Below are 12,610 nucleotides of genomic sequence, written 5' to 3'. Positions count from 1 at the left end.
AAATGATGCACAGGATAGAGTGCGTTAGTGAAGGTGCGGCGCACTCGAGAGTATTGACAATGGTGCAACATGCACGAGGCGCACTTTCACTAACGCCACGAAATAATCCTGTGCATCATTTGTTTTATAAAAAGGGTCGAAGACTAACAGCATTTTTCACGTACCTTTGTGGGTCATTACCAGTCAGCTACATGTAGCACTCGCTCAAAAGTTAAGATGTCCGAAGATGTTCGTCCCAAACATTTACGCACGTCGCACTCGAAAATCCCGCACATAAAGTACTGTACGTATAAGAGTATACATGTACGTACGCCACATGTTATGCACAAGGAAGGCCGGCTGGCAGCCCGAACTAGAAGTTGTTTACAGGATTGACAGCGCGTATAGCAGCGCATGACGCACTTGTAACAACTGATTGAGTGCGCACTGCTAGTGTAAACATTGTGATCGTAAAAAAATAATGCACGCGCACGTGACTCATTTCAGCGCTTCCAATTGGCTACATTCTTGAACCCATTTTAAAATGGAATGTATTTGATAGTATTTTTGATACCTAATATCACGTTGAGGGTACAAAAAAAAGGCAAGCAGGGGAGATGGAAAAAAGGTGGTAGATTAAGTGTATGTCTAACCTTGAAGCCGACTTCGTCAGTGTCCACGAGAGACAACTGTCTGTGTTCGATATCGCTCTCGTGGATGACGTGCTTGTTCGAGTGGTGATTAGCGATGTCGATCACCAGATCCTTCACGACGAGTCGAAGTTGGTGATTAGGGGCTGCGTGGAAAAGCAGCAGACAGTCTCCACGTCCTTGCGGTGGCCACGCAGGAACTTCGGGCACGTTAATCTCACCACTGCGCTCGGTGATTGTGTGTTTGCAATCTGATGAGACAAGAATAGAAAAGAATAACTGCAATTAGTCCTATTTCTTTAATAATTCCATGCAAAAGATACGTCAAATTTACTCTTTCATGATCTCACCCCCTTCGTAGATAGATAAACTCATTGGTAGCTGTAGTTCTAACTGTTACATCGAATGTTTAATGAATATAACGTACAACGATATAATTTTGCGCGAGGTTGAACGTAGGTAATAATACCTGGCACTTGGATATAAAATACCTGAGAGCTGGTGGCGTCTTGACGACAGAGGGAGCGCTTGATAGCGAGCCCTAAACTTTGTATCTCCAATGGCAGTGGTCATTTCAATGCTTACTGCAACTTCGTTAGCGTCAGACGTCCATGTAAATGGAGCAGTCGCCCCGCAGTAGGAGTTGCTTCTCTTGGTAACTACATCCGTGAACTCAAGTTGAGAGTGAACAAAAACAAACAATACAACAACGAACAAATGAATACGCGAATATGAAAACAACCCAAGTCCAAATTTGGCTATCAACTTTGTAGACTCTTTTACGAAGTCATGCAATTAGTGATGTTTTACATTCAAATTTGATAATTAACAACATTCCAATAGTTGAAAAACAAATACATAGTAGTTCTCAATGTAGAAATAGAAATTGAAAAAAAAAACAAACAAACAAACAGACAAAAATCAGTCACCGATCACGAAAAAGAATATAGAAGAAAAGCACAAAACACTGGCAGCGAGATGTTGCTTCTAATAAGAGACTAGCCAACATAAATGTTAAATGTTGTATTGTTTATCTGTTTCTTTGTTTGTTTGTTTGTTTGTTTGTGTGTTTGTTTTTCATGTAGCATGCGTACATGCGCAGTTGGCTTATGTCAAAAAAGACCTCAAACTGTGGACATGAATCGTTTTGCAAACATACCACCAGGCCTTGTTTCTCACAATCCTCTCTGTCGGGAATGTCCATGCGGTAGACCTCGATGACGAGGATAGTTTTCGGCGGCGAGTGGAGGAGAGCCCTGCACCGAGGCGGGGGTGAATCAGAGTCCGCCGGGAGCCTCAGGAACACCTCGGACCCTTCAACCACCAGACAGTCCAGGTCTGGGAAATTTGGGGAAGAGAGTGAATGAAAAACACCACGATATATTTTGCAAAAGCGGAACCGGTGTCTTTCTACAGCTTCTGATGATTGGAATTATATTTTGCAATGATTTTGTCTGACAATAAGACCCAACTCGTGTGCCCAACTAAAGCAGGTTTCGTTCCATAGTTTGAGGAAACATCAGTGTTTGAGGGAGCATCATGACAAACAGTGTTTCTGGATCTGAATTATCAATTGGATGGTTTATATAGGTTCGTACTCCGGCCAGTTCCGGTACACCTCTAGAGTAGCAGTACTATTGAAATAATTCCAGTCGTTATCATTTCGTATCGGTTTTTGTTTCTACATCATATTTCCTAATTACACGCCACGAAGTGATTGGCGGGATTGTATGCTTTTGCAAATGTAAATCTCGTCAGAAAAATATTTTTTTAAAAATGAATGAGGGCAAGAAAGGCAGTTTATGAAAATTCGCCAAGGCGCTTTGCTAAGCCTATATAGAGGAGAACAACGTTCTTTAAGAGGAGGGTCAGCAAGGTGGCTTCTAGCTGCAGGAGTAAAGTCTCGTACACTGGCTCGCTGGCCAAATTTTGTCTAGTGGCAAGGTGTTCAAAGAACAATTGGTTGACATGAGGATTCAGCTTTTTTTCGCAGATACTTAGAAACTACTTTACAATACATGAGGAACTCAAAGTTTATTTGACGAAATGGCTGAGATATCCAAAATAAAACAAAGTAAAAAAAGCGATCCTATTAAAAGGTGGGCGCCATCTTTTATTAGAATAGCTTTGCTTTGCATATCTGAACATTTCAAAACCAATTTCGATCAAATAAACTTTGCATTCCTCTTGGAATACTATGCTCTTTCATATTTCACAAGAGGTTTCTCATTCTTTCACAAACCAGCTGGAAACCTGAAGCCCCACCTCAACTAAAACTATTGATTATCATCCCTTTAAGGTGCACAGCTCCATGTAAAGGTACACAACTTCGTGTAGAGGTACACACTCTCCGTAAATAGCTCAGTCTCTGCTTGAAGCTACTAACACGTGGTTGTATTAGAGGTGGAAAGTTTACCCTCATTCTTCTCCACGGCTGTGTATTGAGCGTGAAAGCCAGGGGAAGCGCCCTGATCGTCCGAATGCAGTAGAATCACCACCTCATTGTCGTCGGACGTCCACGAAAATGGATGCAGGAAACCACAGACTCGCGTCACCCGATCAGTCGTTACGTCATATACCTTATAATTTAGCACAACCAACAACATGTCATACAGTAGCGGTATAGCAACGTACCGACTGCAGTTGCAAGGCTAGTTATCATCATAACATCATTAATAACGTGAAATAACAAAGCGAATGATTTCATTTTGTGATATGATAGATAACGGAAGCCAGTTACGAGAATGTAAAATACAGGTTTGTTTTGTTTTGTTTTGTTTTTTTACTTACTTTCCCCCTTTCTTTAGAAAGGGTCTTATACACTCCTGATATTTCACGTAGACATAAACATTGCAATTAAGTGTGATACGAAGTGAGGAAGTATCAGATTACTTCAAAACGACGAATGGATATTTGCTACACAATCTTGAGACTAAGTAGCACGAAACTGAACAGTTTTAACGATCATACTGTCGCCGAATCAGACGTGATTTCAAAGTAGTTAAGGGGATTACATAATCATTTTACCCACAAACCATAAACCCAATCTCTTGTGATTTCTGAACGTCTTTCTACGGAACTGTCGTGCCAGTATGTTTAACTATGACACGATTTCAGTATTATAGAGAGCAGCAACCTAAACAAAAACAAAAACAGAACAAAACAAAATACCTGCACGTAATCATCCAAGCAGTGATTCGCAGTGTCGCCCTCAGCGTTGCCTGCATACATATCCGACCCCACTGAGAAATTCAGGAACACGAGACGGATAGCCGAGTCCTCACCAACGCGGATAGTCAATGTGCAATCGAGGCTCGGCGGGTAGGCGATCGGATATCCGGGTGAGGTTACAGCACCCGAGTGTTCGAGCAGCGTGACGTCACACTCTAAAGATACATGGAATTAGGAAACATAATACGGAGAATAAGAAAACGAAACTGAAAATGCATTTCATGTCACAACCAGCACGACTGTGGACCTGACGTGATTGGTCATTATGGTAGCGAAATAGATGTAATACAATCATTAAAGACATCCTTTAATGTCACAGTTCCCTTCGCAAAAGGGTTATCTTCTGCTATCACTGCAGCTTTATATACTAGTAATCTATTGCCCCCCCCCCCCTCAAAAAAAAAAGAAGAAGATCCTTTATTTATATTATGAGCTCCATGTGCTAAATTTTAATATAATAGGACTATTTGTACTAAGGGTCCCAACGGGAGGGCAATCTACCTGAAATGAATACATCACTAAAGATGATATCTACCTAAACAGAAGATTCAACTTCTACGAAAACACATGCATACATGCAGCAATAACAGCAGCGACAACCTATGATTCAGCATACCCAGGAACACGTGAAAAATGTGTCAAATCGAATCGAGGTTGGCATGGCAAACGATCATAAAGACTGCTGTACTGACCAGCATATTCCTGCTCTTCCGTGATGAGCAGCTGATATTCAAAGACGAGTTCAAAGGTCGAGCCCCGCTCATATTCTAACAAGAGTTCGTTGCCCTCTGAGGAGATGGAAAAGTGTTCGTGCCTTCCGTACAACTCGACGAGCACGTTTCCGGTAACGACGTCTTGAATCTCAAGAAGACAAAAAAAAAAAAACAGTTAACATGATAGCACCATGTTTCCGTACAGAATGGTTCCCGAACAGAATTAGTTAATAGCAGAGTAGAAATACGGGTAAATTTGTGGTGTGCCTTTGGAAGTGTTGTATACATTCACGGAACAAAATTAAAATTCTTGGTATTGCAGCTTTATTTGCTTCATTACACAAGTGTAACCAATATAATTTACAGAGAGAAAAAAAAGTTCTGTAAAACATGATACATTCGCGGCGTGAAATTTTCGCGAATTGCCAGTGTCAGTCAATGCATAAAGTGTAGACAAGAACTTTCGTGTGCATTTTAATTTCGCGGCGAATCTTGGCTCTCGCGAAATTCGCGAAATTAAAATGCACGCGAGCATTCCTCGTTTTACAGTCCAATAGTCACTTTCATATTTGCTCTCTGAATGTAAACTCATTTTCTTATCTATTTTTTTTTTATAGTGTACATTTGCAATCAACAAAGTGTAAGATGATGGATATAATAGAAATGTGGAAATCAAAAGTGTGGGGTAAGAGACTAACCCGTATAGGTTGGTCGACATCCGTGAGGACTTCTTCAAACCCGACGTTGACACGTGCCCCAGGATGAGCGTGTAGCAGCAATGCAGTGTGCGCACCGTCCGCGCCCGACGCGGACGGCTCAAGCGCGTTGGCGTCAAACCGACCTATGACCCCCTCGTACATGATGAAATGAACTGTGAGAAAAAGGTCGGAGAAAGATTGATATGTCAAACGGTCATCATACAACTAGTTTCCTTGTCAATACTTGTGGTCCTTTGTTGTCTATTCGAAACAACAGGATCTTCGCTATTTTGGGTAATCGTTGATCATTATATTCCGAAAACGAAATAAGGCTCTTGTGAAGGCATCTTTCCATTTTCGGATAAACGAGCCTATTTCATTTCCGGAGTGACGAACCTTTGCAATGACGAACCTTCTTTCATTTTCGGATTTACCAACCTTTGAAAAATGAACCTTATTTTATTTTCGGATTATTGAATCTTTTGAATAACGAACCTTCCCGAACTTCGGATTAACGAACATTTGGGGGAAAAAAACCCTATTTTCGGATTAATGAATCCTTTCAATAACGAATCTTATCCATTTTTAGACCATCGAATCTCCCCCCCCCCCCAAAAAAAAAAAAAAAAAAACCTTCACACAAAATAGCAAACCTTTGAAATAACGCCACATACGTTCGGATTAACAAACTCTAATTCACTTTCGGACTAACGCACAAATCTTAGATGCTCCTGTATACAAATAATGGTGTGTTTCGAATCAGGAAACCGATATCGGAATAACGAGCCCTACTTCAACAGACATCACCCGATCATTCCACGGATTGACTCACCGTTAACCGTGCTTCGTGAATGGAAGGACGCCGAGAACCAGTGGAAAGAGTCCGGCGTCCCGAAGGTGTCCACCACCACCACGTTACCGTCGGCCGTGACAGAAAATGGTTTTTGCGATCCGCAGACCAATTCTGGGTGGTCCTCTATGGCGTTAATCTACCGCGGCGGGGATCCGTTGAAAGAAGTGGATAAACAATTTCGGTAATGTATCATAATATTCACATTATTTCATGCATGTTTTGTTCACAAAAGATGCCCTCCTATAAGTAACCGTTAATCGGAGGGACCAGGCGAATTCAAATCATTGCTTTGAATTCTTAGGCTGTAAGGAAAGAAATACCCACTCTCCATAACTTATATCATTATAGAAACGGTCTATGGGAAGTAGGCCCTACATGGGAAGGATTGAAGTAGGCGTACATGGGAAGGATTGCAGAAATTAGTTGCCAGTGAAAACTTGAAAACGCGAATGATTCTAAGATTATTATTTCTGGGTGGGTTTGTGTGTGTGAACACACCGAGCAATTATCATGCAATGTCAGATCATTCATTTCACTGCCTGTTGATTTGTGGCAAAGCAGTGTTTTCAGGTTTAAGGCATAATAAAGGACAATAGAATTTACATTTTATTTAGCAAGAAGTAAGCATTACAAGACTTCGCGATCTTAAACTTCACGATTTTTTGCCAGTGTGTTCGCGGCTATATTAACCCCGTATAATCTGATTTCAAATAATGATTTCAAACAAAAGACTGGAAATTAGGTTATACTCACTTGCACAAAGGTCTCGCCCGTGGAGCAGTCACTAGATCCCATGAATTCGAACTCGGGAAAGACGATAACCGGAGCGAACCCCGACGGGGCGACGATCGTGATGCGACATCGCGGGAAATCTGTGACCTTCAACGGGTAGTTTGGAGACGTGATCTGCCCGCGATCGGCCGTGATCGTCCGGTCGCAGCCATGGGGCGGTTCCGGGTTCGACTCCCCGGTCGTCGCAGGCGTCGATGACGAGGCAGTGGACGATGACGGGGAAGACGTAGCGGAAGGCTGCGTGACACCAGCAGATGCTTTGATAAAATAAATAGCGCCGATATTGGTCATAATATCCTGCTTCTTCAGTACCTTACCGACGATGAATGTATACAACGCTTTACTATATACAGTCCATAAATTGATACTGTGCAATTATGTTACAAGACTGCGTTGTTCTATTAATATTAACAAAAATAAATATTATTTATGCCGAATATAATGTCTTATTACCTTCGCGAATTTCAACGGAATTAACATCTGCGTTGTCAAAAGCGATCAAAGCGTGAACAGAAAAATAAAAGCCCAACAAAATACTATGAATATATACGTTTCTTTTAGTTTTTTCATAATGTATTCTAAAGTATGCATAAAGATAAACATCAAAGGTCATAAACAACATCCCTCGAGATTCAACGTTTGTTTGTCTCGAGAACAATCACGTAATGCGTATAACAATAGCCGGGTTCACACGTACACCAATTAGCGGGATACAAATCTCGAGATTTGTATCGCGATCGCCATCCCGCTAATTTGGTACGTGTGGACGCTCGCCAAAAAACTCGGGATGAGCATCGCGATCGTCATCCCGCTAATTTGTACGTGTGAACCCGGCTAATGTCGTGAAAAGAATTCATGAAACACGAAACAGGTGGTTAACATCTGCTGGTAAGAGGGTGAGATGCAGATGTGCAATGTAGATGATGCCTCTGGACTATTATTGGTCTATATTGTGCGTATGTGTATAATACTGATGAGTGTGTATGTGTGTATACAGTGTGTTTACTCGATCAGATATCATGGAAAAAGTGAACGAGTCCGGTGATGATTATAGGTGATTCAAAGTTATGCACAAAATTTTGGGTACCCATCCTTGCTCACCTATATTCATTATTGGTCCGTCCTATGCACTTCGTATCACTACTACAAGATAATTAATAGCAATCAAGAAAATAATTTGCGTTACTCTTCCGTATTATCGTGCTGGTGGCGTGGAGGGTACACATAAGGAACTCCTATATATTACATCTTCATAGTTGTATCTAAATTACATTATAGGCGGACCTAAAAAAGTAAAATCTGTCCCGAAAATCATACCTGTACTAATTTGCCGATAAGAACGATATTGAAAAGGCGGTACACATCACCTGCCGAATTTAACGTACCATTCCTGCACTCTAAGCCGTGGCATTCTCTCTTCGTGAAAGTGGAATAAACGCCTGCATCAAGCTCTGTTGCCTAGGAGACGTAAACAGAACCAGAGGACAAAGAAAACACTATTATCGAGAAAAAAAAATGCAATTTGGCGCAAAATGGGAGATAAGTAGCAAAAAATCCTTCAAAATGATATATCATCAATCTAGGCCTATAGCTTGTTTTGCTTCGCAGCTTGAGGGATTTCGTTTTTTTTTTTCAAGGTTAGAATGAGAGTCTATTGTATAATAATTTTAAGAACGGCGCTATGGACCTATTTCCATGCAACCACCAGCCATCACAACGAATTTGAAATCAGTCAGGGTAAGCCGGTTGACCACAAAGTTATGATGTAGATTCAGTAGCTATAGGTAACTATATTGTTGGGCTCGGTATTGAATGTCGTCTGGTACACCGATCTCCACTGTACTCCTGTTTGAAAGTTATACGTGTTTTTCACCCCTCGGCTAATACTAGTACCTGTAGGAATAATCAAATCTGTCATTTCAAGTTCGATGTTGGTGTTAACGTTGCTATGACACATGCTAGACCCATATTCAAGTCCATGTGCATATCAAAGTGCACGTGCAAAGACTACACTATCATGCTATTCAAGCAATATTAATCACCCGTGGAAAGTACGCGAATACTCTTATTGACAATCTACATGGTAACATTAATCTGTGCCTGAGAGCAAAATTGAGATCGTCGCACATGGAAATGTTTTTAAAAATATGTATCATCCTAATCCGTTTTCCACATTACTTCTTTAAAGAAAACATTTAGGGCTGATCATCTTTTCATACTGACTTGAACAAGGCGCAGTCACTTTTTTTTTTCGTCATGCAATCCGTGCATGCACGATCACGCCGACTTCGCATGGTGTGAAGATATTCCAAGACATAGGATCGATAATCATGATAGCTATCCCTTCCATTAATCTCACCGTCAATTTTTTACTGGAGTTTAGCAACACCCGGCGCCTGTTGCATGAAAGTTCTTCTTCTTCTTCTTCTTCTTCTTCTTCTTCTTCTTCTTCTTCTTCTTCTTCTTCTTCTTTTACCAGAGGAAAAAAATAATCTGGTAAGAACTGAAAAACTCACGTTTATGAAAAAAGTAACTCAAGTTGTCGAAGGAAAAACCCTTTTTGCAACAGGCGGGCAACAGGCCCCAGCTGCCTGCACCAGCCCTCTTAAGCACCGAACTTGCATGAAATCACCCAACGATGTCATAATAGTCAATCAGCAGAAACACTAAACCTCCTTGTTCAGATAGTCTATAATAGACCTTATATCATAATCTATTATTGTCTATAAGCCAATTACAGATGCCATAAGATTATGCTTATTCTATTGTATCAGTGGGTTAACTTTAACAGCATTATCCTTATAGACTAGACTATCATATCCGTGGTCTTCTGCATTTCCACGAACTCTCATCCATCATCCCTAAGAACTTTTTCAACTCTCTGTCATGTCTGTCCTCTCCCCCCCCCCCTTCCATTTTCCTTCTTCTCTATTTACTCTCTTTGATGATCCAACCCTTCCTAGTTCCTTTGGTACCCTCCACATATGACTTAACAGACTAGGTCTATAGCCTAGTCTAGAGACTAGACTAGAAAGCCAAAGCAAAATGAATAGTCTTATTAATTTAGAGATTCTCAGTCGAAACCCCCAACCGAAGCCCATTTCCAACTTTATTTTCGACACTAAACCTCACTAAATCAATTTAATAACAAATATTACGTAATTTGATTCGTAGCTATCCTTTTTATAATTTACATTTATCACAATTATTTCAGAACACGTATACAGTGGACTCCCGTTATAACGAACTTCTCGGGACCGGCAATTTTCTTTCGTTATAAGTCTACATGTATCAAAATTTCGTGATAACCGAACGAATTAAAAAAAAAAATAAAAAAATAAAAAAAAAGCATAGCACGGATAATGTTGCACCCTGAATTTTTACTTCGTTGTATAACCGAAATGTCGTTATGACCGTGTTCGTTATAACGGGAGTGCACTGTATTATTTATATCAAGGCATGTTTAGCTGGAGGGTATACATACAGAACTCTTCGCGACGTCACTTTTATACGTACCTTACCAATGCTAAGAAAAATGGCACCAACGCCGAGCAACACCCAAAGGACAGCAGCCGTGCACGTAAGCCTCTTATGTCGAAAATCCATCAGAATTTGAAAACAGCGTTTCGGTGACGGCAGGCAATCAATGTGAAAATGCATGATGTTTGGCAACGGAACACGGAACCACTTTTTTAGCTCCTTCCCGGAGATTTCACCATTCCTATTGTACGTGAAGTCACCACATCAGGCTTCAATACGAAATCGGAGCGACTGTACACAAGGAGTGGTCATTCGACACGCGTATTAATTAAAAAGAAGTGATGAAATTGGGCGAGTGTAAATATTTGAAAACTGCGGCTGCACAGCGACTTAAATCTTGGGTGTACAAAGAAACAGCTGGTCTGAGAGTACAAAGCAAAAGTATTTCAAACGTTTCATCCTTCACGTGTTTTCTGTTGTCATTCAAAGTTTGATATGTGTATATACCCGGTCGACCTTAATGTTTCCGAGGCATGTGAATTGCCTATTAAATAAATTTACAGTGAGGTTGTTTCAATCCGCACGTTGCTTGCGAGAAAAGATATTCCCTACATCTGAATTCATCGTGCATGTTATGTAAGCCGTGGTCACGCGAGAAGAGATTATTACTATATATTTCACTTTATTCTTAGACGGGATGTTGGGATTAGCAATCGCAAAGGGATCACGGATTATGATAGTGTTGAGTTACGGAGAATAATTGCGTGTTGAAGCTGCATGTGTGTGAAAGATCTTTGCACCAATAAGCACAATCATGACCAAACTCCAAACTGACTTATTGTAATGGTGTGAAGGGTCCAAATATCCGATATTTGGACATAGTATCCTATACACTTCGTGTCCAATACAGTGTCATGTAATATAGTATAGTACACTGTACTACACACATCTGGTTATAAACCCTCATATTGGGGCTCCACGGAAGATTGTTCGTAAGCTGTATACATATACGATGGCACTGGGCAAAATGAAGACAAATCAGTGGGATAAGACTTTAAGGCGTATATAAAGCGTAACAATTATATAATTTTCTTCCAGTGCTGATGCATCTCTTAATGATACGGTACCGTGACACACACTAGGTGCACACATACAAACACATTACATACACATTTTAATTATTGTATACAGGTACATGTATACAAAATATGCACAAACAATTTGCATGTACATTTCGGCATTAATAGATATTATCATGTATAGATTTGTCAAAACGTTGCATTGTCTGATAAAGTGTATGCCTGTATTTGAAATCAAAGTTCATAATATGAATTTTGATTTCAAATACATATATTATTATACATGCTATATTATAGCATGTCCAGAAGTTAACCCAAAGCATTACAGAATTTCGTCAATATCAGTGTAACTTATCAACAATTCATTTCGACTTAAAGTAGCCTATAAGTGTTTGAACACGACAGTGATTACCAGCTGTCATGTAACGGAAGAGTCTAATAATTAAAGTGATCATATTGACACAAGATACCACATCCTATAGCGTTTGCTCTGCTTCCATAAAGTCCTTTGGAGTTGTATATACCTGAATGTTTTATGGTACCATCTACTGGACTATCATACATATATGCAAATTAGTTCATTATGCATATTATATTTAAGACTTTTGCATAATTTCAAAAATGAAAATCATTGATATAACTGGACTTCTTGTCATAGAAAATGCTTGAAAAATTGCATTATCCACGTTTTCAGGTTTCCTGGATCAAAATTAGCAACACATTATTTATTACGCTAACTCGCTGAGTAATTAATTTCAGTACACATTTTTAACACCAATCAACAACAACAAAAAAAAAAAAACATTTTGAAAACAACTTTCCCACTCATCACAAGACCAACAAAAAGTCGCACAATCAATTTTAACCGAAGACTCAACATTGGTGAAATAAGTCAATCAAGTTAATATTTACAATTTAGAATTACTGACAGAGTAATTCTTCTGCATAACTCTAAAACATAGGGACAAGCAAAATTATTTTTTTTTTAGAACACGCTTTTTTTTAAATACAGAACAGTTTGGTTGTGTCCTACAGGCCCCTATTAATTTCTTACGAATTCCTTGCACACTCCTTCCCTTCAAACTGTAATAACTTTTGATAGGAAGGTGCTGCTGTTTTGAAAGTTAATATAAGT

The 12,610-nt window shown here is 39.9% G+C and overlaps 1 protein-coding gene across 1 annotated transcript; it reads right to left on the bottom strand.

Annotated features, from left to right (window-relative positions):
- Positions 1-4,874: 4,874 nt before the first annotated feature.
- Positions 4,875-7,207, bottom strand: LOC139732369 (uncharacterized). The gene is made up of 4 exons (XM_071643236.1): positions 6,878-7,207; positions 6,104-6,260; positions 5,272-5,444; positions 4,875-4,904 (listed from the first exon to the last, which is right to left on the bottom strand). The coding sequence occupies exons 1-4, from the start codon at positions 7,205-7,207 to the stop codon at positions 4,875-4,877; spliced, it is 690 nt and encodes a 229-aa protein (XP_071499337.1).
- Between the last annotated feature and the right edge of the window lie 5,403 nt (positions 7,208-12,610).

Source organism: Diadema antillarum, unplaced genomic scaffold, assembly GCF_040938485.1.
Source record: "Diadema antillarum isolate AM-2024a unplaced genomic scaffold, OU_Dant_1.0 seq00000415_RagTag, whole genome shotgun sequence".
Taxonomy (NCBI): Eukaryota; Metazoa; Echinodermata; class Echinoidea; order Diadematoida; family Diadematidae; genus Diadema; species Diadema antillarum.
This window is presented reverse-complemented; position numbering and strand designations above follow the sequence as displayed.

Excerpts from the sequence above, each read along its gene's own strand:
- LOC139732369 (XM_071643236.1), bottom strand. The coding sequence starts at position 7,207 with ATGACCAATATCGGCGCTATTTATTTTATCAAAGCATCTGCTGGTGTC. Across the intron at positions 6,261-6,877 it reads CGGGCGAGACCTTTGTGCAA|ATTAACGCCATAGAGGACCA; the intron begins GTGAGTATAACC and ends CCGCCGCGGTAG. Across the intron at positions 5,445-6,103 it reads TTCACGAAGCACGGTTAACG|TTCATTTCATCATGTACGAG; the intron begins GTGAGTCAATCC and ends TTTTTCTCACAG.